Here is a 27,216-nt window from a genome sequence, read left to right as displayed (position 1 = left end):
TTCCCTTCTAGCAGGAAGATAAATAGAAATCTTAGCACATAATATAAAACTTGGTGGATACCTCGTTCCCTCGGTTAATTAATGGTGACAGAAAAGAGATATAATTAAACTTTTGAGAGTTCAACTATCAGACATAATCTTGAAAGGCTCAACATAACTATTTTTACTTTCCCATCTAGCAACAATGTTTTTTATATAAGTATTAATTCGTTGATAAATGCCATGGGCTGTGGAGGCATCCTATTATTCAATGGGCAGAATTTTTTTTTTTTTTTGTTTTAAGCTATTTGAGTAAATGAAAACTGCCTAACTCGGAACCAAGAGGAAGAAACTGCCAACACAGAATACTTTCCGAGCCTTGGGCTGCCTCTAGACTGCACTCAACTGCTCAATCATCTTTGCACTAACACTAGTATAATTTGCCAAGAGATTATAGAGAGTCACACCCCCATGCGTTCCATGTATCACAGTCGGGTATTTGTCCAGTCTTCCCAAACACTCTCCCCACAGAGACCCCTGAATCTTCACCACAAATTCTTCCATTATTACTCTCTCCTTAGTCTCAGTAGCTGAGGCTAGCCTCAAAAATCTCTGCATCTGCAGATGACCTCAGACTCCTGCTTTTCCTGTCCCCACCCCAGCCCAAGTGGTGGCCTCACAGACATTTGCAGGCACACCAGGTTTCTGTAGTGCGGGAGATGGAATCCAAGGCCCTGCGTGCTGGGTGAACAGGTGCGAAAGCAAGCCAACGTTCTACCTCTTGAAATTTTTATTTTGAAGCCTATTTTCAAAACAAAGGATAAATATTTAATTGCAAAGAAAAGCACATTTCGATGCCCGAACTAACTACTTTTGAATGGCTTACACCTGTGCCCTTCTATATGGCTGCACAGGGAGAGTTAACGTTCTGTGAGGAAGCTGCGAAGCAAGGAGGACAGGCAGAAATGTTAGCCTGTTGTTTCAGACACAACAAACAGCAGTGACACCACAAATACAGGGCCCCAGAAATGGCAACATGTACTTGTATTAAACTAAAAAAAGCAAAACCAACTTGGACCATGAAAGCCTTACTCGTGATAACATACTTGGTAGTTATAAGAAGGTTCTTCTTTTTAGACTGACTCAAATGTTTTCTTTTAGAAAATGTTTTGCTTTTCTTTTTAGACAGGCTCTCACTATGTTCTGGGCTGGCTTGGAACTTGCTATGTAGAGCAGGTTGGCCTTGAACTCACAGATCCGAAAAGGCAAGTGCTACCACATCTGGCCCCTTACAGCAGGTTTTTAAGTTGAATAACAAGTCTTACCTGTGAGTCTGCCGCGTACATTTGACCTTGTTTATGAAGCATGTCTTCTTTTCCTAGTTAAAACCAACAAACGACATTTTACATATTCGTGCCAAAGTTGGCCTAGTGCAGGTTAAAAGCAGGTATAATTCTTGTCCTTTATTATATAACCAAAATAGAAGTAGGACAATATGAGCCTGTTATTGTTCTAAAGTAGGCACATTCTTCCTTTTTCAATAAAAGCAAAGTCCCTACAGTCTGCTGAACAACAGGTACTAAGGTTAGTTTTTTAGAAATACAGAAGACTGGGCTGGAAAGATGGCTCAGTGGTCAGGGGCATCTGCTTCCTGAGTTCAATTTCCAACACTCATATCAAGTGGCTCACAACTCCTGAAACTCCAGCTCCAGGGACCTGATGCTCTCTTCTTGGCCTTTGGGGAATACTTATCCATTTTAAAATAAAATATGTACTTTAAAAAAGAAGTCTGTAAGACTATTAGGTTAAATAGGCTACATGACTACAATAAAATGTATAAGTCAAATTTACAGGTTAAAATTGCTGTTGAACTTAATAGAGAAACAAAAAGTCAGGCTTTCCAGAGACATTGTATCAAACCAGAGAATAAAACACTACAGGAGGTGAGTTATGGGTGGTCCTAAGATAATTAATCAGTAATTGCTTATACACACATGAAACATTTACCCACACCTAGACCAGCTTCTCCCCACCAGAGAAAGCTGTTTCTTTCTGTCAGGTCAGAGCTGGCTCAGTGGTTAGGAGAACCAGCTGCTCTTTTAGAAGATCCAGGTTCCATTCCCAGATCCCCAGAGCTGCTCACAGCTGTCTGAATGTCACCTCTCTTCTGACCTTCCTGGGCACTGGATACAGGGCCTCTGTGCCTGCCACACTTCACCTTGGGCCACAATGCTCCTCTGAGCCTCCCCTCCTGCTGGGGTGCCTCCTGCAGACAGGCTGTGCGCACTGGGCAGGAGCAGCAGTATGTGGTGGGGGAGGGGGGTGAGCGGTAGAGGAGCCTATAGACACAGCCATCCCATGCGTTCATGCATTCATACTTACGGTTACTCGCGTAACTTCCGGGTCCTGGATGATCACTCTGAAATCAGAAGTGTGAATTTAAAACATTTTAGGTGTATGCAGACCCGGTTTGTCAAATGTTCTATCTATTTCATCCTTGAAAACATCCCGGCACATGTCTTGATCCTCTGGCCTTTCCCTCCACCTGAGCCTACAAAGGACGTCCTGGTGACGGTCAGCTGGAGCAAGCACCTCTCAGAGCACTCTGACAAACCCAGCTAAGAGCTTCAGGGAAAACGCTGCACTCACTGCTTTGAACACGAAGGAGCTGCAAAAAAACAGAACCCACGCCTCCCTCTTGCTCCTTCGGTGCAGGGAGGGAAGGAAGGAAGTGGCCGCAGGCGAGGCACTGTGTAATTGGATTTCCTGGAACTGGAGGGCCCAGGGCAGGGACCTACTCTGGGGAATTGTAATCCCTTTTTCTCAAGCTGTTGAGATGCAGGCTGTTGAGGTGCAGACACTGTGGCTGCCAAATTAAACCAGCGCAAAGGCCTGCACGGGGTAGAACACCAGCGGTGAGGGAAAAGAGCAGAGAGACACCCCAGACACCCAGGGTTAAAACACACTCGGACTGTCCCTTTTCCCAGTGAGCGTGTCCAAAGACTAGTGCAGAGGTGAAAATGTTAAACCTCAAGGGTCAGGGTTGTGTCGGCTTCAGCAGATCAATGCCAACCTCCAGCTTGGGAGGACACTGCAAAACCAGTCCAGTGTTTAACCCCTAAATTGTTATCACCCAATTCCAGCATTTCACAACTAAATTCACTCACCTCCCCTAATGCAGTGCTCCGGAGGCAGGGAGAAGCGTGTAAGCTTAGGCTGGCTACTCATTCTACATGGCCTTTAATCATTCAGGATTTACATGTGTACGTGGGGGTGGGACGCACACAGTACATAAAGAGTTTAAAACCTAACTTGGTTCTCTTGTCTTTTCTTAATTTCTCAATTACAGCATAAGCTAGCCTCATTCTAAAGTCTCCAGGTTCTCCCCAAATCTGAACAAGATAGATGGCTTCATACAATTTGTTTACACTCAATCCATCAATGCTGCAGACACGCAAGTCAGCTCTGCGTGTCCCCGGGTATCAAGACTGAGGCACTCAGATCCCTCCCGGGACACAGGACAGAACACGGCGTGGACAGTGTACACCTCCCACAGGTTTTAACTGATTAAATTATTTTTTTCAGCACAAGGAAAATGCTACAGAAATAGTATACGGGATTATTTTGGGGGAAAATAACAAGAAAAAACACATCTGCACATGTTCAGTAGAGAAACTTCCCAGTATTTTTTTTTAATTTATTTACGGTCCTTTAATGTATGGATGCGGAGCTTAGCAACACGAATATTAGTGTTGACTTCAAATGATTTGCACGGGGTTTAAATGACTGTTTTCATAAGTACATGTAGCCAGGGAATAGGATTTTCCTTTTGTTTGTTTTTTTAAATTTGCTTGAATAAAAATTCATCACAATAACTATGTACTGACTGAGGAAAATGTCCGCCTGCCTTGACGGGAAAGTGACTAACCAGGACACAGGACGTGGTCACACCCCTGCAGGAGGAGGCAATGTGGACACCACTGTGCAAAGGAAAGTGCATAAAAGACTGTGGCTATGTACACCCTGCTAAGACCTCACCACGTACTTCTAGCTTCTTACTTAAAAGCATAAATATAGCAGCCAAGAGCACTCACTGCTCTTCCAGAAAGTCCCAGCTTGATTCCCTGTGCAATGCCACTACCAGGAAATCCAGTGGCACTCCTGGCCTTCATGGGCCCTGTGTATGACACAGAGACACGCATGCAAGCACAACATCTATACACATAGACACACGCTTTAGAAAACTTGCATACTGGTTTTGAGATACCAACTGTTACTTTTCTGTAGTTTATCATAGCCTATTAAGGGTTCTAAATGACTAATTTTTTAGAATGTGTGGGTCCCTAATTGTCACAGCCACACCATTACAAACCTCTGTCTCGCAGCCCTTTATGTACAGATAAAAGGGAAGCCTTCCTATGGGGGTCACATGTGTGTCATGTGAAAACACCACCTAGCACTTGGCTTTACAACCATTATTAAAATGTCTTCCATGACCATGGACAAAGATACTGAAGAAAACATCCTTAGCCCCTCAACTTATCTGAAGCTTATAAATAACCTGTGAAGGCACCCCTAAATCTAGCTTTATTTTATGTGAGTACACTGTAGCTGTCTTCAGACACACCAGAAGAGGACATCAGATCCCATGACAGATGGCTGTGAGCCACCATGTGGTTGCTGGGAATTGAATTTAGGACCTCTGGAAGAGCAGCAAGTGCTCTAACCACTGAGCCATCTCTCCAGCCCCGGCACCCCTTAACCGAAAATACTATTTTGTTTTAAAATTTAAAACTTACTAAAGCATCCCAATATTACCTGTGCAGTGCACATCTTTCTCATGTGCACATCTGTCTCATCACAAACCAGATCAACAGTGTGGGAGCATCGTCCTGCCAGACTGCAGTGCGAGGAGGAGCCTGCCTGAGAGAGAGCCTGCCTGAGAGTCTGCCTGAGAGCCTGAGAGCCTGCCTGAGAGAGAGCCTGCCTGAGAGAGAGCCCTGCCTGAGAGAGAGCCTGCCTGAGAGCCTGCCTGAGAGAGAGCCTGCCTGAGAGTCTGCCTGAGAGCCTGAGAGCCTGCCTGAGAGAGAGCCTGCCTGAGAGAGAGCCCTGCCTGAGAGAGAGCCTGCCTGAGAGCCTGCCTGAGAGAGAGCCTGCCTGAGAGCCTGCCTGCCTGAGAGCCTGCCTGAGAGAGAGCCTGCCTGAGAGAGTGCCTGCCTGAGAGCCTGCCTGAGAGAGAGCCTGCCTGAGAGAGAGCCTGCCTGAGAGAGAGCCTGCCTGAGAGAGAGCCTGCCTGAGAGAGTGCCTGCCTGAGAGCCTGCCTGAGAGAGAGCCTGCCTGAGAGAGAGCCTGCCTGAGAGAGAGCCTGCCTGAGAGAGAGCCTGCCTGAGAGAGAGCCTGCCTGAGACAGAGCCTGCCTGAGAGAGAGCCTGCCTGAGAGAGAGCCTGCCTGAGACAGAGCCTGCCTGAGAGAGAACCTGCCTGAGAGAGTGCCTGCCTGAGAGAGAACCTGCCTGAGAGCCTGCCTGAGAGAGAGCCTGCCTGAGAGAGAGCCTGCCTGAGAGAGAGCCTGCCTGAGAGAGAGCCTGCCTGAGAGAGAGCCTGCCTGAGAGCCTGCCTGAGAGAGAGCCTGCCTGAGAGAGAGCCCTGCCTGAGAGCCTGCCTGAGAGAGAGCCTGCCTGAGAGAGAGCCCTGCCTGAGAGCCCGGGCGTCCCGATCACTTACATGACCTTTCCCCATTGTCACAGCCACACAATTACAAGTTTTCAAGATGAAACAGCATGGAATGCTTTGAAAAGGCACAAGACAAGGAAGAAGGTTCAGGAAGAGTCTGGAAAGGAACTAAATGTCACCTACACACCACCAGCCGAAATGCTCTCACCTAGCCTACAACGGCATGCAGTGAGGGAACAAATTCAGGAACACTAAATAGTAGATGTATAACTCAAGTTCAGTTCTAACACAGGCCCCTTCGAACTATTCCCTGTGAAGATGAAGAATAAAAGAAATAATTTAATCTTTTTGTACCTCAAAGTATTTAAATCTGTTTTTCAGGGCCTCGATGGTTCTCAAGCTTTCTTCATGTTGCTTCTCTTTAGCTGCCAAAAGGGACTTCAGCTTTTCTCTCTGAGATGGGAGAGATAGAGAGTGAGCTGACCCCATCCTGAGAGGCAGTAAACATCTGCTCTGACCCCATGTCTGAGGTGCAGTAAACATCTGCTCTGACCCCATCCCTGAGATGCAGTAAACATCTGCTCTGACCCCATCCTGAAATGCAGTAAACATCTGCTCTGACCCCATCCTGAGAGGCAGTAAGCATCTGCTCTGACCCCATGTCTGAGGTGCAGTAAACATCTGCTCTGACCCCATCCTGAGATGCAGTAAACATCTGCTCTGACCCCATCCTGAGAGGCAGTAAGCATCTGCTCTGACCCCATCCTGAGGTGCAGTAAACATCTGCTCTGACCCCATGTCTGAGATGCAGTAAACATCTGCTCTGACTCAATCCTGACATGCAGTAAACATCTGCTCTGACCCCATGCCTGAGATGCAGTAAACATCTGCATTGACCCCATGCCTGAGATGCAGTAAACATCTGCCCTGACCCCATCCCTGAGATGCAGTAAACATCTGCTCTGACCCCATCCCTGAGATGCAGTAAACATCTGCATTGACCCCATGCCTGAGATGCAGTAAACATCTGCCCTGACCCCATCCCTGAGATGCAGTAAACAGCTGCATTGACCCCATCCCTGAGATGCAGTAAACATCTGCATTGACCCCATGCCTGAGATGCAGTAAACATCTGCTCTGACCCCATCCCTGAGATGCAGTAAACATCTGCATTGACCCCATGCCTGAGATGCAGTAAACATCTGCATTGACCCCATGTCTCATACAGCAGACATCTGCTTTGAAATGGGAACCTGTGGCCATGCTCTTTGGGGTCAGGACTTGAGTCTTAGCTTCAGTCCTAGTCTCTATTCACAAGACACACGTAAGTGTTAAAATAAAACGTGGCCGCCTACCTCACTTTCCAGATCATCGGCGACCATTACTTCCTAAGATTAAGAAGAAGAAACAATTTGAATTCTTGAACATTTACCTTAGCGAGCATAAGCCTAGGAAATAGCTTGAGAAGAATGATGCATGTCCTCAAAACTGGGGACAAGGGTGTGAGGAAACATGTCTCTGGGCACCACGTCTGTCCCGTGAGCTGTCAGCCATTCTAATTGCCAAAGCATCTTGATCCTTGAGTGAAGACCCACCGCACTTCACCTCTGTCAACCATCTTCAGTCCAGGTGCTGGTTTTCACGGCTCTGCTCTCTTCTGGGATACCCGTCAGCTCAGAGGCGGAGGCTCTCGGCTGCTCTCTGTCCCCTGTTCTCCACATCTGCCGAGTCCCTAACCTTTGCAGACGCTATGGGACACTCCTCCAGCTTTATTTTTGGAATGAGAATGTTTCCTCTTTAAACATCCCACTTTTAATGCATACATAAAACATCCTCTTGTCTCATGGATAGTACTAACAGTGGACCATGTTGGGTTTTATTTTTGGATTTCCTTTCCCTGCACAATCCATTGCTTTTGTGTTTCTCCAATGTGTGCTTGGCACCCATATCCACACCCCTGGACTACCTCCTCATTCCATCTGGCTTTCCTTCAAGACTCATGAAGCAGAATCTTGCACAAGGCACCCTAGGTGCAGCAAGGTAATCTGTCCTCATCTGAATGCCCACTGCCAGCCTGCCAACCGCCAGTGATTCTATTTTATACATTTCTATGGAGACAACATTAAGAGTTTTAACTGAAGACCGAGGTCCCTATATAAGATTACAAAACCCTATAAGAGCCACGACCCACGTTCACTTCCTCTAGTATCTCTACTTGAAGAGAGGAGCCGCAGGCAGGCTGACTGCAGGTGACTCTTACCGTTGGAAACATGGCTTTGGGATTCTTTTTAAAAATTCAGACTATTTACCTCATTCAGCTGTAGCTGTAAGCCATTGACTTTGTCCAGGAGTATCCTTTGCTCCTGCTGAATCTTCCTCAACTTCTCTTTCAAATCTTCATTTTCAGCCTCTAGATCCTTTAATAACAAAGAAAATGAATCAACAAAACAGAGCCATAACACGGGGAGATGCTGAGAGCACATCACTACCACATGCAGGGGTGCATCTAGAGAACCCCTTAAAGTACAAATGATAGAAGGGGTCCTTGGGGGGCTGGGGTAGCCCCACTGTTGGCTGCTTGCTGTTCTTGCAGAGGACCTGAACTAGGCTTCATGTACACAGGCATGCATAATACACACACACACACACACACACACACACACACACACACAAACACACACACACAGTAAAAAAATAAAATAAATATAAATCTTTTAATATGTTTTCCATGCATCTTGTTTTGTGGGCAACGCTGGGTTTCAAGCTTACGGCCTCGCACACAAGCCACACCCGTCATTCACAATGTGACAGTCTCAGCAGCTCTCGAATGACTGGGAAATTGGAAAGCCGACAGGAACATCACTGCTGTAATGGTCGGCGAGAACAAGCAAGCCAACAGGTAATTATCACAGTGGTAAGAGAAAAGTGCGAGCAGCTTCTGGAGATGAAGTAGCAGATGGGTGTGCACTTGTAGCCTTTGATCAGGGGTTCCCAAACTTATGAGAACATTCCAGAACTTTCCTAAACTGATCCTCCTATGACGGCTCTGGCAAAGCACTGCCATCTCCTATAGAAGGGCTCAGTTTACACGTTTTCAGTTCTATTTTTAGGTGTGTGTGTGTGTGTGTGTGTGTATGTGTGTGTGTATGTGTGTGCATGTGCATGTATGTGTGTGTGCATGTGTGTGTGTGTGTGTGTGTGTGTGTGTGTGTGTGTCCCCACATGAGTGACGTGCTCCCAGAGACCAGTAGAGGGTGCTGGATCCCCAAGAGCTGGAGGCACAGTAGACTGTGAGCCACCTTTCATACGTGCTGGGACCCAAACTCGGGTATGTTCCCTAACCACTGAGCCACCTCTCTACCCCTGCTCACCAAGCCTCCCACACACTTTTCCTTGAGACAGAGTATCCCTCAGTAGCTCAGGCTAGCCCTGAACTCATGACCATCTCTGTGCCCCTGCCTCTCAAATGCTGGGGATGCAGGCATGAGCTACCTCGTCCAGCAATAGTCTAGTTTCTTAATGCAAATCACAAAGGAAAAACCCAAAGCGAATGCCCTCATCTGTCGTACGGAAAGTAGCGTCCATTTAGTCTGAAGGTAGTCCAATCACGGACACTAATTACGGTTCTTTCTACAACATAACCCAGGTAATAATGCCTTCTGATAGCATTAGCCAGCACGAAGTGAACGGGCAGTTAGCTCGGTGGAATTATTTTTCTTAATCGAAACAAATGCTACTTTAAGTTTGGGCTTCATTTCCTTAGCATTAGTGGCTCTCACTGCAAGGACTATAATCTTCTAGAATAAACATAAACATATGGTTTCTACAGTGACAATATGTTATACCACACAACATTTATTCTCAATGTTACTGGACTTGTACAAGATTCATTAAGAGAAGTCAATTCCTAAGGCAGGGACTGGTGCAGAGCCAGCACAGACTGTGAGGAGCTTTCCTCGAGGTCCCCACCGTCTCTCTCTGCTAATCTACGTACTCTCTTCTTCCCACTTCAAGCAACATTCAAATCATTCTTCTTCTTGAATTACAAGTATCTGTTTATTTAATTCATTTAATGTGTGTGCGGGGAGGGGGTGCAGGGGTCACTTGCAGAAGACAGGCTTTCTCCTTCCACTCTGTGGGACCCGGGGACTGAACTCGGGTCACCACACTTGGCAGCAGGCACCTGTGCCGTGACCACCAGACAGCAAACGTGCGTTTGTTTCTCTCTTTACCTGGAAGCTGTGGGGCTCCCTCTGATTCGACTTCACAGTTCCTTCATCTTGAGTGTGTGACAAAGTCCGCTTTTGTAAAACATTAAAAAAAAAAAAAAAACAGTGGTTAGGATGTACGCGGTGACAGAAAAGTGCACCTTCTCTTCGTGTAGTGGTTCTCAACTTTCCTAATGCTAAGACCCTTTAACACAATTTCTCACGTTGTGGTCGCCTCCAATCAAAACATTATTTTTGTTGATACTCCATAATTGTAGTTTTGCTAGTGTTATGAATCATAATATGTGTGTTTTCTGATGGCCTCAGGTGACCCCCGTGAAGGGGTTGTCCTATCCCCAGGCTGAGAACCAGTACTTACACCATAGGTGGCTTTCAGCTCATCCAGTGCTACACTTCCTCATCCTCACCACAAGGTGGCAGTGTTTCCACTTAAACCTGCCAAATCCTGAGTGACACAGGCATTAAGGAAATCAGAATCTTACACGTCTACTAAGGACACCTCTTCACTAAAGTTGCGAATGTTAAAAAACGAAAAGTGTGTGAGGGACATAAAACAGTTAGTCATTCTATAAATTGCCACCAGCCGCCCAAAGGAACTTGAAAACACTGGTGGAGGGAGAAGAAACCACACTAAGTTTGAAAGACAATATGGACTTCTTTACTTCTCTGAACATGGCTAGAGCAAAGAGGGGAGACCAGGCTCGGCCGAAGCTGCACAGAGAGCTCTGCGGACCGACGCTGGCGTGCCTCCGCTCTGTGCACCCGCTGCCGAAACTCCATTCCAGCTCAGCCTTAGCGCTCACCCACACCCACCTTCCAATCTGCACAACAGCTAATCCAGAAAGCGATTTCTGTTCTTCAGCTGTGCTTGTTTCTTAAAGCTACTGATTAAATTCCCCGAGGATCTACTTCGGGGTTTTTTTGTATGTGCCACTCGGTTTGTCTGATCAAGCTTTAGGCCGTCCTTTGGGCAGGTCTGGGTGGAGCACCGGCAGGCGGGGCTCCATTACAGAGGTGCTGGAGCCATCACTTGGCCTGCGGCACTTCTCTGGCTTCAGCCATCAGATGGCATCTGACAGTTCTCAGGTCACACCCCTCGACTGTCTCTCTTCCTCCTTCCCTTCCTGACGCTCACACCGTCTGCTCTCACCCCTGCCAGGCTCGGCTGTACCACATCAGTTCAGCTGTACCCGAAGAACCTTCCAGGCACCGCTGGCTCCCTGTGGGGCAGCGCAGCTCCCTGACCGGGGACTTCCATCCTGCCTTTGCTAGTCAGCAGTCCTGTGCTGAGATACATCTAACGTCCTGAGCATGCGAAGCCTCCCTACGCCTGTGCCCACCACTGCTCTCACACCCTCAGGAAGGCCCCTCTCACAGCGTGTGCCCTCCCTCGGCTGTTACGCCTTCGTGCAGCCCTTTTCCACACGTCTGTCAGGACATGGTGTCCTCCTTGCCTCACTGTGCTTGTTACTAACCCGGAGCACTCCAGGAGGGCAGGGGCTCAGCGCACCAGTCCCTCAGCTCACCAGTCCCTCAGCGCACCAGTCCCTCAGCACACCAGTCCCTCAGTGCACCAGTCCCTCAGTGCACCAGTCCCTCAGTGCACCAGTCCCTCAGCTCACCAGTCCCTCAGCGCACCAGTCCCTCAGCGCACCAGTCCCTCAGTGCACCAGTCCCTCAGTGCACCAGTCCCTCAGCTCACCAGTCCCTCAGCGCACCAGTCCCTCAGTGCACCAGTCCCTCAGTGCACCAGTCCCTCAGTGCACCAGTCCCTCAGCTCTTAGAACAGCAACTGGCACCTACAGGTGTTCAAACCCCCCCCCCCCACCGGAGGCCAGTCTGCCTTTGTCTGCTACGCTTTGTCTCTGACACTGGACACACAGAAAAGATCAAATCCAATCTATACTGATCTCTATAAATATGTTCAATAAATCAAACAAACAGGGGCTTTGGAGCCATTTTGCCTTATGTTCCCAGCAGGATATTGATTTCTTGCGCTCACTGAGATAATTCCATTTCCATACTGATCATCAATCACACTCTATTTTAAGTACGTGTGTATTTCAGAACTCTCCTCTTCAGTTTATCTGGTCACCAGGGAAGACTAGGAGCAGTTGCTCCAGACAGAAACATCAGCAGCAGACAAGGCCGGCGCAGGAATGGGCGCTGCGTTCTGATGGAGGGGTGGCAGGCACGCTCAGATGGAGTGACAGGGAGGATGGTGGGATGAGAGTGGGAAGCTGGAAAAGTACCTGTTCCTTCCTCCTCAGAGCTGGGAAGTGGCCAGACTCCCCGACAAGAGCGCAGTGGGGAGCCTGGGAGGGATGGGCAGGCAGAGGGGGGAGACTGCCAGCTCAGGCTTTGGAGCAAACCCCACCCTAACTTGGAGAGATGAGAAGACAATGTAAGAGCTCAAACTGGGCTGCAAAGGGGGTGGGTCACAATGAGATTTGTTAATATTAGTACCAACTACGGTGTTTTGTGGGTTTTGCTATTTTTTTTTAAATTAGCCAAGCTCCCCCAATTAAATGCATATAGAAAAGACACCAAAAAGAAATAAGACATCAACAGTGATATTGAAATCACAATATATAACCAGTTTTGAGATGTGCTCAGGAGTGTGTGTAAGTACACACTTATCTCTGAGACAGGAGGTCAGCAAGACCAGGGTCAGCCCGAACACAGCAAGACTCTTGCTTCCAAACACAAAAACTTATCCACAATATGGTCTGCCTCTCACACAGGAAGAGTGGGATGTTCAAGGCCCTAGTCAGGATGTGACTTCCTACTGGAAAGTAGGAACTAAAGTCCCTTGCCCCAAGCTGAATGGTACAGCATTCTTAAGGTCTCACGCCCTGAACACATACTTTGTGGGTGCGGACTATCCTCGGGCAGACAAGGTGGGTTAAACTCAAGCACTAACTAGCTTTACAGAAGATATTAGTTAAATGGCACAATTCAATATTTTTAGAAATGTAAGTAAAGGCACACCTGCTGCAAAGACGGTCCTTTCCTCCAAAGTTCTCTCCCTGGGAATTTAAAGAGAAGACCCATTAGACAACCTGGAAGGGTTTCCCCAACCGCACCATCACGGTAACACAGGCTAATAGTCATTCTCCAACTGTACCACAAAGACAATAACCAATTTTCCTTTATAGCTTTAATTTTCCTTTTAGCGCTTACTACTTTTTAGTTTATTCCCAAAACTTATATTTAAAACAGCAATAAAATAGTTTTACCTACCAAAGTTGCAAGGATTTTTAAAATGATGATATTCATATACATTTTTAAAAAAGGTAACTTATCAAGTTATGAAAAAACTTAAATTTGTATATCTTATAATTGAGTAATTCCAATGGTAGGGAATAATCCTTTTGTTTTTTTATTCATGAGTATGTTGTGGGATTTGTGTGTACAGGGCCCACAGAGGCCAGCAGAGCACCTGGACCTGTAGTCACAGGCACTTAGGAGCCCCCCCAACTTGGGTGCTGGGAACTGAACTCAGATCTTGTGGAAGAGCAGCAAATGGTTTCAGCTGCTGAGTCATCTCTCCTGCCCTCCAGGAACTAGTCTAGGTGATTATAAACTATGTAAAAATCTTACATGCACAGTAGAAACCTAAATAACTTAAACACCACCTATCTAAAGTTGCTTTGTTATGTTTAAATAAATGAAATTTTGTGTATCAGTAAGAATTATGCTACAAATAAAATCTATGCAAGAGCATTCTTCCAAATGCATCATGTAACACGGCTCAGGTCCAGTTCAGAGCGAGGGTGGCTGACGTGTTTCTTTACAGGTAAGGAACAGACTAGAAGGGGAAGGCTTCAAAATGTTCAGAGCTAGAATGTGCAGCTGACTTTACTGAGTTGTTCTATAGTTTCCAGCTTTTCCCAAAGAAACAGACACAGGCACAGGTATTTGGCACATGCCAGATGAATATTTTAAATACAACGATACTTTCTTTAAAACTGTTGTTTTTTGACAGCCTAGGGCTAAAAAGGTAGCTAGCTCAGTGGTCAAGAGCATTTACTGCTCTTGCAGAGGACCCAAGTTCAGTTCCCAGCATCCATTCTGGTGGCCCACAACTGCCTTAGCTCAGGGGATCTGACGCCCTCATCTGGCCTCAGTGGGCACCTGCATTAATGTGCACGTACCTGCCCCCCCCCACAGATATACACACATATTTTTTTTTAAGACAAACAAACAAACCAAAAACAAGTGTAGGATCTCTGTGGGGCCAGCCTAGTCTACTAGGTTCCAGGATGGCCAGGAATACATATTAAGACATATTAACAAATTAAACAAATTAGAAGCTTGATAAATATGAGATGATCCCCTCACTCCTCCCCATTAACACGAGCACGGGCAGTTTTTATGTGTCCGTCACTGTTAGGAGGACAGCCTGTTACCTCTTCTTCCTCAGCTCGGAGCTCTGGGGGATCTGAGGCTGTCCTCTGGCCTCCACGGTGCCTACTCCACAAACCAGTGCGTAGACACAGGATTAAAACAAAAAATTCCCAACATTTGAAAACACGGTCTCTACAGAACCCCCCCCCCCCCCCCGCCACCTTTGTTGGTTTCCGACGCTGTCTTCAGCAGACTCAGGATGTCCAGATTGTCACCGATTCTCGCATAGTAAGAACTGTCATGGCCGAGGGCATCCAGTAAGGTCAGGTCGGCACCATTTTTCACGAGGACGTCTACCGCGTCTCTGCAACCGTACTCACAGCCCAGCATGAGGGCTGTCCTGAAAGCAGACGGAAAACACGAGACTGTGTGGAGAGTCCACAGAAAATTTCAGGAATATCGTTAGGAAAGCCGCCTTTTAAGAAGCAGATGCCGCCTCATGGAGTTATATCGCCTATGGATTCAGACGGTACTTTATCCTTTTGTATCTTTAACGCATCTCATTTCTAAAATAAGCAAAGGTCCGGTTGCTTTGTGTCTAGTTGCAGAGAGAGCGCTGACTCTTTCTGTCGCCGTCTCCCAGCTTCACACTCAGGATGTTGCAGGGAATCATCTGAGTCCTGTTCCCGCCACCTCCCCCCAGTGGGCTTACAGGCATGCCCACCGAGCCAGTCCTTCCGTCCTCTTACACACCTTAACTACCCCAGCCCTTAAATCAACCTGGTTTGTTCCAGTCCTTCAATGTCCTAAAAATAACTACTGAAAACATCTTCCCCAACTACAGCTGTCTGCCCAAAGCCCAAATGTTCAAAGGCTTCAGTGAACTAACCAAATTCACACTAACTTTCTCCACACATTCCTCCCCTAGGAGAGGAAACCAGACCCTGCTATTGATGTCCTGTTTAAAGGAGTCTTGCTGGGCTGGGGACGCAGCTCAGTTGCGTAGTGCATACACAAGGCCCTGAGTTTGATTCCCCGTACCCTGCAGGCAGGGTTGTATGTGCCTGTGATCTCAGCGCCCTGTGAGATAAGGGCCTGAGGATCAAAGGACCAAGGTCATCTTTAGTGTCATGGCAACTGTGAGGCCAGCTTGGGATACAGGAGACCTGGTCCTAAGTAAATAAATAAATAAATGAACAGGTGAATAAAAAAGCAAGCAAATAAATAAATAAAGCAAAGGAGCTGGGAGGAGAAAGCCCCATCTCCTCGCCTGCAGGCCTTCCGAAGCACACCCTCACTCTCTTCCCAGCACCAGCACATGAGCACCACAGGCTGTGTCTACAAACCAAGTTTCAGACTAAGTCAGGAGGATGCCAGAAAGTCTTGTCACATCTACCCTCACCGCTGAGGGGACAGACAGCCCATGAGATACTGACAGATCCTGCCCCCCTCAAAGTGGCTGAACTAGCCTCATGAGTGCCTCCCTCTATAGCTAATAAAGTGACTGAGCTTATATATGCTAACCTGGTTGACCCTATAGCTGCTAATGTGACTTACCCTCCATCTACTAAAGCAACTGATCCTGCATCCAATGAAGTGACTGATCCTACATCCACCAAAGTGTACCCACTGACGTGACTGACCCCGTCTCCACTGATGTAACTTATCCTGTGTCTGACTGCTGTGTCAGCTGTGAACACTAGGTATCCTTGTCTTTCTACGCATGCTCTCTTCCGTAGCCACTCACGCCCTCTGGAGCTGCCATCATAAACATCTATACTTAAATTAATTACATTTTTTCACTAGATTAAAAAATGTCAATGCTATAACAAGAAGAAAATAGTGTCAAAATTATATTTCCCAAAGCATCTTCGACAAACTTATACAAATGTGGATTGCCTCGTCTCACTTCGGGGTGGGTTTCCCGTGAGACACACGAGGCGGAAGGAATATCAGATGCTCTAATGGGGTCTGCGTGGCCGTCCTGGAGTGTGATGGCTGTGCAAACGGGGTAGTGCAGAGCTGCCGCCCCCTCGGTCACTGCCGCCTTGCCTGAGAATTTCCTCTCTGAAAAGTATGAAGACAAAGGAGGCTCACAGAGTGAGGAGCGCACAAAGCCTCGCAGAATATGTGCACGTGCGAAGGTGCCCCTATGTACCGTGTTCCTTAAGACTTTTAGAAGACATTTCAAAAAGAAGTATCTGCATAATAAAAACTCAAGCTAAAAACTCTGATACTTAAATACTATTTTATTATGTCTGTCTACTTCCAATGAGGTACAAACAAGAGGATGCGTGTTCAAATGGATAAAATTAAGTAAATGGGCATTTGTTAATAATTATAAATGCTCAGAAATTTTGGCTAAAAATATCATAATAAATAAAATAATTGAGAATATTTTCTAGCTATTTGTCAGGAGAAAATAACCAAAATACCCCAAGTCATAATTCTAGCATAAGAAAACATTGTGACATAATTGATCAAGAAATGAGACAGTAATAGACAGAAATTAGCAGACCACATCAACTGAAATAGCATTAAATACAGAAGGAAATATCAACTAAGAGACTCTGTTCTGGTTAGCTTTGATTGACAACTGAACCAGCTTAGAGTCATTCGGAAGAGAAACCCCAGCTGAGGGATTACCTAGACTAGCCTGTAGGCATATTGTGGAGAATTTTCTTGATTATTAATTAATATAGCAGGTTGCAGCCCACTGTGGGCAGCACCATCCCTAGGCAGAGCTATATATAAGAACTAGCTGAGCCTGCTCCTGAGAGTTAGCCAGCAAGCAGAATTCCTTCGTGGTCATGGTCTCTGCTTCAAGTTCTTGCTTAGGTCCCCACCCTGGATTCTCTCTGTGGTAGACTGTCCCCTATAGACTAAAATAAACCCGTCCCTCCCTCCCCTAAGCTGCTTTTGGTCACAGTTCTCTATCCCAGCCACAGGAAGGAAACCAGAACACGCATTTAAGACACAGTGTGAACTCGGGCCTGGAGGAAACATCGACCCCTGGCCGGCTAAGGAGTATTCCCAAGGAAAACCCAAAGTGTCCCACCATTAAACTCCAGGGTACCCAAGAACCACTGTGGTCTCAAGATATTCTTTCATGTTAAAAACCAAGATTGTAGATATAATTTCCTAAATTGTCTTTAAGTGTACCTATGACATTGCGACCTTTAGAAAGTTTTAAATAGCCAGGGTAGGAGTCCTCTTTTCTTCTAACCTAAATATGGGCCCTAGTGTAGTGAGAATTCTGGTTTCTGTAAGAAGGCAGTTATGTTATGGGAATATGTTTTCATTTTAGTCCCAGGTGTGGGGTACGGGGCTGCTTCAGACTGTCCACGGCGGTGACTGTGACTTGTGTCCTGCTCTGGCGGGGTCATGATTCTGCCAGCTGCAGAGAGTTTATGTGTGGAATTCTGGGGACCCTTGAGAGATTATAGAAATGTCAGGGGTGGGGCTGCTGCTCCCCTGTTCCTGCCGCCGAACTGCTGTTTGTTGGTTGGCAAGATCCTGATGATGAACACATGACTTGCTCCCGAGGAACTTGATGCCTCTAGTCAGCAGGAAGTAGTCGAGTAACATCAACACCTCCTTTGCCTCTAACCTTCTTTCTCCCCTACCTAGTGTTGGGAGGTCAGAAGGAATAGGGTGGGGAGGGGTCGTAGGGAAGGGAACTCAAAGTACTGTGACACCCAAGTTGCTGCTTTTTCTCAGCACTCATCCAAGGGGAGTAGGGCGGGAAAACCGTGTCCTAGCAACCGTGTCCTAGCAACCGTGTCCTAGCAACCTTGTCCTAGCCGTCCAGCTGCGACAAGGAACCACCTTAAAGGAATCACCTGTTTTGTTTGTCTCTGGAATTGACATCCGCCCCTCTGTCTATCAGCAACTGACAAATTGTCGGCCTGCACATCTGAGTCGCCAGAACAAGTGGTGTCCGCCCATCCTAAGCAAAAAGAAAAACAAAGTGACATTAAGGCAGGAGTCTTCCAGGAAGTGGGTGTCACGATGGGTCATGTCAATTGGAACAAGAGGAGACAAATCGACTTACTACATCTTTGGCATTCACGGAGGCCCCGTGGTCACAGAGCAGTTGGATACTGGAAGGACAGTCTGCCATGGCTTGGAGAAACAAAGGGACAGTGACATACGGTGAACATCTGCTGACAGGGGGCATTCCTAGGTCCAAGTGAGGCAGCCTAAATGCTGTACTCTGCAAGCTACCGGGCCTCACACCGTTCTCTCGGGCCCGGCACGGAGGGAGCTCTGTGTGACTGTAGAACTGCTCATTGGCACTGCACTCCTGGCCAGCAGGACAGGGTGGGGGATGGTGTGCGCATGCACTGAACTCAGGTCCTCTGGATGCACAGCAAGCAAGCTCTCTTGCTGAGACATCTCGCCCGTCCCTGAATGAAGCCTCTTCAGCTGCAAGTAGTACACTTCAGCTTCAGGCACACAAAGTCATTACGACTTTTCCCCCACCAATTATCCAAATAAACAAATGTTAAACCCTTTAAAATGACTCCCAGGGATCCAATGTTCAGAAGCCATCGTGTCTGGGAGGGAACGGCCGCTCACCTGCGTCATGAAGGGCAGTTCTTCCCTGAAGATCCACATACTCAGTGGGACAGTTGTACTGTTGAGAAAAGCGACGGGGTGACACGGGAAGGCTTTGTTTTTAAATTCAAGACCCACCCTCGAATGAACAGCTGTTATTTAATCTTAAAATATTCCACTTATCAAAGAAAGTAAAGACGTTCAGACAATACACTAAATATTTTGACGTGAAGCAAATAAAATAGGGCCGCATAACTGTAAACCGAACAGCATTTCACCCCACAGGAAACATATGTCCATTACAATAGCCGGGAGTATTGAAAAGATGGTATTGTTTGGGCTTTTTTTTTTTTTTTTTCTCAAGCAAGAGGTAAAGTGAATCTGGAGAACAAATCGGTTCTAAGATCAACACAGGGCTGGACACTTTGGCCAAAGGCTTTTGCAGCCAAGTGGTTAGCACAGGCGTGGCTGCCTGGTGAAAACTCGGGATGCTGCTCTCCTGTTGTGTAAGTCACCTGTGTGCAGACGGAAGCCCACGCGCACGTGTTCTCCTGTCTCACGCCTGCCCTGGGCAGCAGAAAGCTCTGACCCCCAGCTCACATCCACAGGAAGGTCACGTCTTCATTGTTTATTTTTAATACACTGAGGTATGTGATTCACTTCCCTCCCATTTCTGTTCCTTATTGTCCACCTTCCTTCACAGAGGATGGAAAAATTAGCAGCTAGGTGAATAGTGAGGGTCTGCCCGCCACGCTGGGATCTCAGATTCTAAAGGCACCAAGGGCACACTCAAGCTTTAGGGTCTCACTGAAGCCAGTGCCCCTGCCATGTCTACCTGTAGAAGCTTCTGTATGCACAGCGCGTGTCCGTACTTAGCTGCCAGATGAAGCGCGTTCCTCCCTATAAAAGCAAACATTTCAAGTCTGTGTTAAGGAATGTTTCCTTCATACAGGAATCTTCATAGAAATACAACATTTTTTCCCAGTTGGCTGACAATATATTTCATTTATAAACAGGCTTTCAGTTCTCCTAAGATGTTTGACATGTTAGTAATGTAACACACACACACACACACACACACCTCTAAAGGTAGCTAAAAAACGAGTCCTGTAAGTTCCTAACAGGTAGGATGTCTGTCCTCACGTGCCTGAGACATGGTACTCGCGCAGTGGCACAGGGCTGGACAGGAAGGAAAGGGTGGGCTCTGAAAATGTCTCCGTGGTTAAGAGCAATGGCTACTCTTACAGAGGTCCTGGATTCAGTTCCCAGGATCCTCATGGTGACTCCAACCATCTGTCACCGTCCCGGGGATTCTGACACCCTCCTCTTCGGGCCTCACCATGACGTATGTCACACATGAAGGCAAAACAATAATCCACATAAGATTAAAAAATACATTTTTAAGGCAAGGAAGATGGTATAGAAAGGGAAAGGAAGGCTTAGGCTTCACCTAACATTTCTGGCTAGTTAGTGTGGGCACAGAAAATGGAAGATGTAAAGAAATCGATGCCCCATGATGTGTGAGAGGGGAGGCCATCAGCTGAGAGGCTGACTCCATGTCACAGGATAAACCTGTGAGGAACATCAGATACTCTCTCTCTCTCTCATACACATAAACACACGCGCTCGTGCACACATTCTAACTTATTTGTGGGTGGAGGTCCCCATGTGCCATAGCAAGTGTTTTAGGACAACTACCAGAATCAGTTCTCTTCTTTCACCACGTGGATTCGTGTGGGGATCAAACTCAGGTCACCCAGCTTGGGGGCAAACACCCTTGTCCGAAGAGCCATCTTGTTGTCCCTCCTAACTACGTTTCCTTACACATACATCTCACTGAGAGGCATAAGGGTTTCGTGGGCTATGCCAACATCCAACCTGTGATGTTCTTTACCTCTTTCCAGTATCACACACATCTTAATGTGCAGCTTCTTTTCACCAGCACACAGGCTGCAAAGCACAGGACACACAGGCTTTCAGTACCCGTACAGTTTGTGTGAGTGTAAGTAAGCTGTACCTTTCCCCAGGTCTGCTCAGCCAGCGTCTAACACAAAGCACAGAGAGCACAGGTCTATAAGCAGGTCCAGACACAGCACAGCCAACTGCACCCACACACCCTCTAGTCTGCGGGACCGACAGGACTGCGGTACATTCAGAACCCAAGCCACAGGTGTAGCTCAGAGGGCTGGCAAGAGGGCTCGGGGACAAAGGCAGTCACTTCCTGCCTGGTGACCCAAGTTCTATCCTTAGGATAACCAAACGGTAGAAGGAGAGAATCAATTTCTGCTTTTGTATTCTGACCTCCACGTGTGTACTGGGGTATGTGAGTGCTAACCTGCACACACACATCCATGCAAACAATAAATAAAAACATTTATCTGAGTTTATCAAAATCTTATACTGCCATAGCTGTGTCCAAACACTTACATATTTACCTTGACTGTGCAAACTCAGCAGTGAGATTTAAAGAGATAGACAGGGGCAGCAAGAGATGAGGAGAAAAAATAAGATTCCAACTGTCTAGACAACTTGAGATACAGCCAGGCAAACCCAGGACCGGATCCCTATGGGCACTGGTCTCTTGAAGGGTCTTGGGCAAGTGACTGAGAGTTCAGCATGTCCAAACCTTGTGGCTGAGGTACAGATGACTTAACATGGCAATGCCGGTACGGTACTCAGCAGCAGCTCCAAAGAGCAGTCACCCAGATGCTGTAGAGTGTCAGCTGTGGCTGCCACCATGGAAACAGTCATGTCTCCAGGGCAAAAGACACTAACGGGGTATCAAATGCCCCAGTCACAGAGAGAACATGGCACAGGATATGACTATAAACCAAACAGCCCTTTAAAGTCTCTAAAGTCAGGCATTGTAGCACCAGAATTAGCTGCCAGGTCTGCCGCCCTTCCAGCCTAAATCCCCTGAACCTGACCTCTCTCTCCAGGGTGATACTCAGGAGTAAATGTTTTCTCAACTCAGAAACTTGGGGCTGGAGTAATGGCTCAGTGGTTTAAGAGCACCTGCTGCTCTTGCAGAGGACCTGGGTTCGGTTCCCAGTATCCACATCAGCCAGCTCACAGCCAGCTCCAGGAGATTTTACAACTGCCTGTGGCCTCTACAGGTGCTGGGCGAACTTGGTGCACATACATTAGCCAGGCACATGATGCCTACAGGGAAAGTAAATCTGGAAGTAAATGGTAACTAAATAAATGAACTAAAGCGGAAACAGTTGTTCCACTTTTTAAAGTTAGGTCTGATTTTGAGTGTGAGGAGTAGCTGAGTGTGTAACTACTGGTAGAGCGTTTGCCCAGAGTATGAAAGGCTCAATCTTTAGCAAGAAAGTGGGAGAGAGGGAGGGAGGGAGAGGGGAGGGAGGGAGGGTTTCGCAGTGGAGGAGTTGTACCTGCGCTGTCCCTGGTTGCAACATCGATGCCATGAGTAAGAATGGCGTTCAGACACTCCAGATTCCCTTTGGACGCCACGACATGGAAGCTGCAGGAAAGAGAACACCCGGTATGCCACAGAAACCAACAAAGGTGATGTAAACATTCATGGAGCTGAAGATGGCTCAGTGGTTGAGAGCACTGGTTGATCTTCCCGAGGACCTGGGTTCAATTCCCAGCACCCATATGACAGCTCACAACCATCTGTAACACCAGTCCCGGGAGATCTAACACCTTCTGATCTCCTTGAGTACGAGGCAAGGCATGCATGTGTACAGACATATACTCAGGCAAAACACCCACACACATTTAAAAATGTTCTACCAACATCATCCCTTATTAACACACACACACACACACACACACACACACACACACACACACATACACAGTACTGCGAAGGCTTTGGTTTGTTAGAATACCTTTACAAATAGAACATTTTTATTTCCCAGATCTGAAATTCTTTAAAATCTGATTCACAAACTAGCTAGGGCACCCTAGAAATATCTCCTTAGTATGAAGGATTTTAATATTTGACAGCTTTAATAATGTCATTATGTTATGTCATTAGCCCTGTAACTTACTGTTTTGCTATCAAAATCCATGGTGCTTGAAACTGAATAAATGTACACAGGAATTTCTCCTCTTGCTTTTTTTTTTTTTTTTTTTTTTGGTATGTGTATATTCCTGTGATGTGTATGTGTATATGTGCGTGTGTGTATGTGTGTGTGTGTGTGAGTGTGTGTGTTTGAGAGTGTACATGTGTGTGTGTGGGTACGTATGTGTGTGTGTAGTGTGTTTGTCTGTCTGTCTGTCTGTCTGAGGGTGTGTGAATTCACATGGAAACCCAAGCCTGACACCGGGAGTGCTCCCTTTGTCGTCTCTGTCTTACTCACTGAGGCAGGATCTCACTCAAGCCTGCCCAGCCAGCCTCCCTGGGGCTCACCCATCCCCACTCTCTGAGCTCAAGCTCAGGAGATGATAGAAAGGCCCCTCCCTGCACCCAACATCTCCATGAGTTCAGGGATAAGAACTCTGGTCTTTGTGTTTGGGCGACAAGCATTTACCCACTAAACCACTTTCCCAGAACACACTGCAACATTTCTATAGTTTATTTTGTCTGATAAAAAATATACTGAAACTACCCCCAGAAAGTTTCAGAAGAGGACTAAGACCAAAGCGGAACAGACTTTCTCTCTCCGGAATTACCAAGCTAACCCATGCTTTCTCCCTCCAACAGTGACTGTTGTCGACACTGAATTCTTCCTCTTCCACCCGTGTGGCTGACATTTCACACAAGCAGATCCCATTGATCATGGTCCCTAACAAGTTAGGTCAAGCCTGCTTAAGATGCTAACTTTGGGGCTAGAGAGAGGGACCCACGGTTAGGAGTACGTGCTGCTCTTCCAGACAACTCCTTACCACAACCCATCCGTCCGCACCAGAGGACCCAGCCCCTTCTGCTCTCCACAGGCTCCCATATGCATGTGTGCACACATCCACATAAAGTAAAGGGTTTTATTAAATAAACTGGTACTGACTAGAACACATCCAGAGTCAAACTTGTGAGGAGATGTGCACTGTGGGTAAGACATCGGCAGGAGGTCATGGGCAAGAGGGCCTCCCTGGAGATGTCAGAGGAGTGCAGGAAAGCGCAGACCCAGGCAGGTCAGAGCAGAGGAGCCCCTTCCCTCTGCTGAAGCCTTGTTCTCCTGCACCCCATCCCCGCCTTCCTGGTCTCTGTAGATTTAACATTGTTATGCCATTTAAGTCCAACATGATGCTTTCTGTGGCTTGTGGTTCTCTTCCCGCTCAACAGCAAACTCAATAAAAGCCGAGCTAGTGTCTGTTTACTTTCTGCTATACTCCCAGACACAAGTGTGAGGTCACTCTCGAATGTCTGAGCAAGCCAAGACAAGGGACAAAATCCGCAATAGCTTGCAAACTCATTCTCAGATATCAGGTCATTAGGTGACCCCCAGTTCTACTAAGACAGGTGAGAAGCAAGCAGAAACAACCCCTCCTGAGGACAGCAGGGCTGCGAACAGCTCAGAGTACACAGGAGAAGAGCCGTTCTTGACAGACAAACCCATTCCCCGTTAATAGGACAAACACATTTGGGACACAGGTACCATTTGGTCTCCCAAGACATGGAAGAAAATCATGCCCTGTAACATACCGTGTGGCCCTCTGGAGGGAAGCAGGAGTGCCTCCTCTACGCTAAGATTCCTAAACTCCTAAGCTCACAAACTGACAAAAGCTGGTCTTTATAACAGCCCAACGCGACAGTGACCGTGCACATGAGGGCAGCATCCCCAGCTAATCCTCAAGCACTGCCTTTACTGCAGAGCTATAAATAGCAGGCAGGCTTCAGGAAGAAGACGTGCCAACCGTAGAGATGTGTGCAGAGCTGCACATGACATGAGAAAGCGCTTCTTTTCAAATACATGTAGTGTATGCGGCGTCTCTATATGACTTGTGTCTTTGTGCGTGTGTATGCCTGTGAGTATGAGTGTGTGTGTGTCTGTCAATATGTATATATGTCTGTGTTTTGTGTGTCCGTCTGTGTGTATGTGTGTATTTGTGTATGTCTACCCGTGTGTGTGTTTGTGTGTCTATGTGTTTATACCCGTGTACTTGAGGATATCTAGAGGCCTGAGAGAGTGTTGGGTCCCCTGAAGCTGGAGATAAAGAATTGTGTGCCTACACTGGATAATCCTGACCATGACATTTGGTTTCCACCCCTACCCCCATCCTGTGCCTTTCTAGAACCACAGTATGTTCAAGAAGTACTTGTTGCTTCTTAAAAGAATTTCCAGACTTTAAGACTAAAAAGACTGCTCTGCAGGTAAGACCACTGGCTACTCTTATAGACGACATGGGTTCGATTCCCAGGACACATACTCAGTGGCTCACAACTATTTGTATCTCCAGTTCCAGAGGATCCAATGTACTTTTCTAGCCTCTGTGGGCTCCTGCATGCCTGCACACCCACACACATACATTTGGGCATGCGCACAGACATATATATGCATAAATAAAGTATTTTCAAAAGTAAAAATAAAAAATTGAAAACAAAATGTTTTCAAAATAAAATTGTCTTTAAAATTTTTAAAGTTAAGCTGGGCAGTGGTGGTGCACACTTTTAATCCCAGAATTTGGGAGGCAGAGGCAGATAGATCTCCTGTGTGAGCTCGAGGCCAGCCTAGTCTGCACAGCAAGTTCCAGGACAGCCAGGGCTACAAAGAGAAAACCTGTCTCAAAAAAACAAACAAAACAAACTGAAAATTGGAAACAAAACAGCTCAAATTAAAATTCTTTTGTCAGTGGAGATTATATAGAAGACATATCTGTAAGACACATTAAAATTAGCTAAGTACAAAATGCCTTCATTGAGAAAGAATACACAGTCGTCGTAGAAATAAAAAAAGAAGCATCCTGCCCTGTGAGTCCCAGGTAGACGGCTACTTCCTACAAAAAGGAAATCTAACAGGAAATCAAGTGTTCCCCAAACACTCAAGCAGCTGCCCCATCCCAAACACCAAGAACGGTGGGCTCGGCACCGAGGGCTTCGCCACCGATGTCTTAGCGTTGGGGCAGTAGAGACTAAACAGACAACTCACTTGTAGAGATAACATTTTACCACCCGTGCTATGAGCCACACCAAACAGCATAAGATTTGTTAAAAAAAAAATAGCTTATTAGCTTATTTATCAGTTAAAAAGAATACCAGTTGACCAGGCATGGTGGCACACACCTTTGACCCAGCACTTCAGAGGGAGTTTCAGGTCTCCATCTTGGTGAAGGTAGGTAAGGGTACGCGGAGATACCCTGTCTCAATGAAAGGAAACAGACAGAGCTGCTGGACAAAGCTGAAAGACTGTGGAGCGAGCAGTTTCCAGGGCTACTGCTGTTAAAACCTGAATTTGTGGTCTCACTTCGCTCAACTTAAATATCTACATCAAACATTAGTGATTAGATTCCTAATATTTGCTTCCATATTTAGCATCTGGCTTCCAATTACATGATTTTGAAGAAGAAAAAAATTCCCTGCAAGGCTAAGACAGGGATTTTAGGAAATGGGACTTTTCACCTCTGGTGCTGGAAGGGCCCCCGGCCACAGTTGCCAGGGCTGTAATTAGAGTCTTAACAGAATCAAGATCTACCCTTTAACCCAACTGCCTCTTAGCCTCAACAAGAAAGGAAACGGTGCAGATCTGGGATGGTGGGGAAGAGACATTGGCTCAGGGACACAGAGCAAGCAGGGAGTCAGTTCACACGAACAGAGAAGGTGGCTCTCTAATTGTGTCCCTGAGACACAGCAGGCATTCCATCTCCTCCCTGCTCTGCTCAGTTCTGCTGGAACAAATGATCTGGATTAAAAACTCAAACCAAGGCTTGGAGCAAAGGACAGTGCCCTTCACAGAAAGCTTCCAAGGAGGAAAGCTGGGGCTCCATCCCAGCTCCAGGACTTGAGATCAGAACAAGCTATCTCTGATGAAGGTGCAGAGAGAGGTCTTCAGAACCTCTCTCTGCACCTTCAAGATCTGCTCTGATAAGGACTGAAGAAAAGTTTGTCAATGAGAACTCAGAGAGTATTAAGTGAAGGGCACTTGTTTGTTAGTTTGTCTAAAATAGTTCTAGTGGCCAGTTCTGTTTAAAGTCCCAACAGGGACAGCCACAGTTCGCAGACGGCATTTGGACCCCAGGGCTCTACCCCGACCTCAGTGACGAGGGGATACTCACGCTGATCTGCCTTCCACATCTAGCTTGCCTGGATGGACGCCCTTTTTGGCAAGGATGGAAGATACTTTCTCCACATCCCCCCTCTCAGCAGCCTTCATCAACCGGTCATCGTATTTATTCCAGTCTGCTGAATGCTACAAGAAAAGGAGAAAGAAAACAGGGCAGACCATGTTAGTCAGCTTTCCTTACGAAGGGCAGGGAACAGAAGGCCCTACAGAGTGTATCGCTCAGTCCCCAGCTG

The 27,216-nt window shown here is 46.8% G+C and overlaps 1 protein-coding gene across 2 annotated transcripts in view; it reads right to left on the bottom strand.

Annotated features, from left to right (window-relative positions):
* Window positions 1-27,216, bottom strand: part of UACA (uveal autoantigen with coiled-coil domains and ankyrin repeats) — an 84,670-nt gene that overhangs the window by 10,542 nt on the left and 46,912 nt on the right. For both annotated transcript variants that reach the window (XM_080930281.1, XM_080930282.1), the window contains exons 2-15: window positions 26,976-27,109; window positions 22,190-22,278; window positions 19,627-19,691; window positions 18,813-18,870; window positions 18,286-18,356; window positions 18,074-18,180; window positions 14,453-14,631; window positions 12,873-12,910; window positions 9,885-9,953; window positions 7,962-8,069; window positions 7,008-7,040; window positions 6,007-6,105; window positions 2,362-2,398; window positions 1,305-1,357 (exon numbers count right to left, since the gene is read on the bottom strand). In XM_080930281.1, coding sequence (XP_080786407.1) covers window positions 1,305-1,357; window positions 2,362-2,398; window positions 6,007-6,105; window positions 7,008-7,040; window positions 7,962-8,069; window positions 9,885-9,953; window positions 12,873-12,910; window positions 14,453-14,631; window positions 18,074-18,180; window positions 18,286-18,356; window positions 18,813-18,870; window positions 19,627-19,691; window positions 22,190-22,278; window positions 26,976-27,109 — 1,140 coding nt within the window. The remainder of the gene's footprint in view (window positions 1-1,304; window positions 1,358-2,361; window positions 2,399-6,006; window positions 6,106-7,007; window positions 7,041-7,961; window positions 8,070-9,884; window positions 9,954-12,872; window positions 12,911-14,452; window positions 14,632-18,073; window positions 18,181-18,285; window positions 18,357-18,812; window positions 18,871-19,626; window positions 19,692-22,189; window positions 22,279-26,975; window positions 27,110-27,216) is intronic.

Source organism: Micromys minutus (genome assembly GCF_963924665.1).
Source record: "Micromys minutus genome assembly, chromosome: 16".
NCBI classification, from domain to species: Eukaryota; Metazoa; Chordata; class Mammalia; order Rodentia; family Muridae; genus Micromys; species Micromys minutus.
This window is presented reverse-complemented; position numbering and strand designations above follow the sequence as displayed.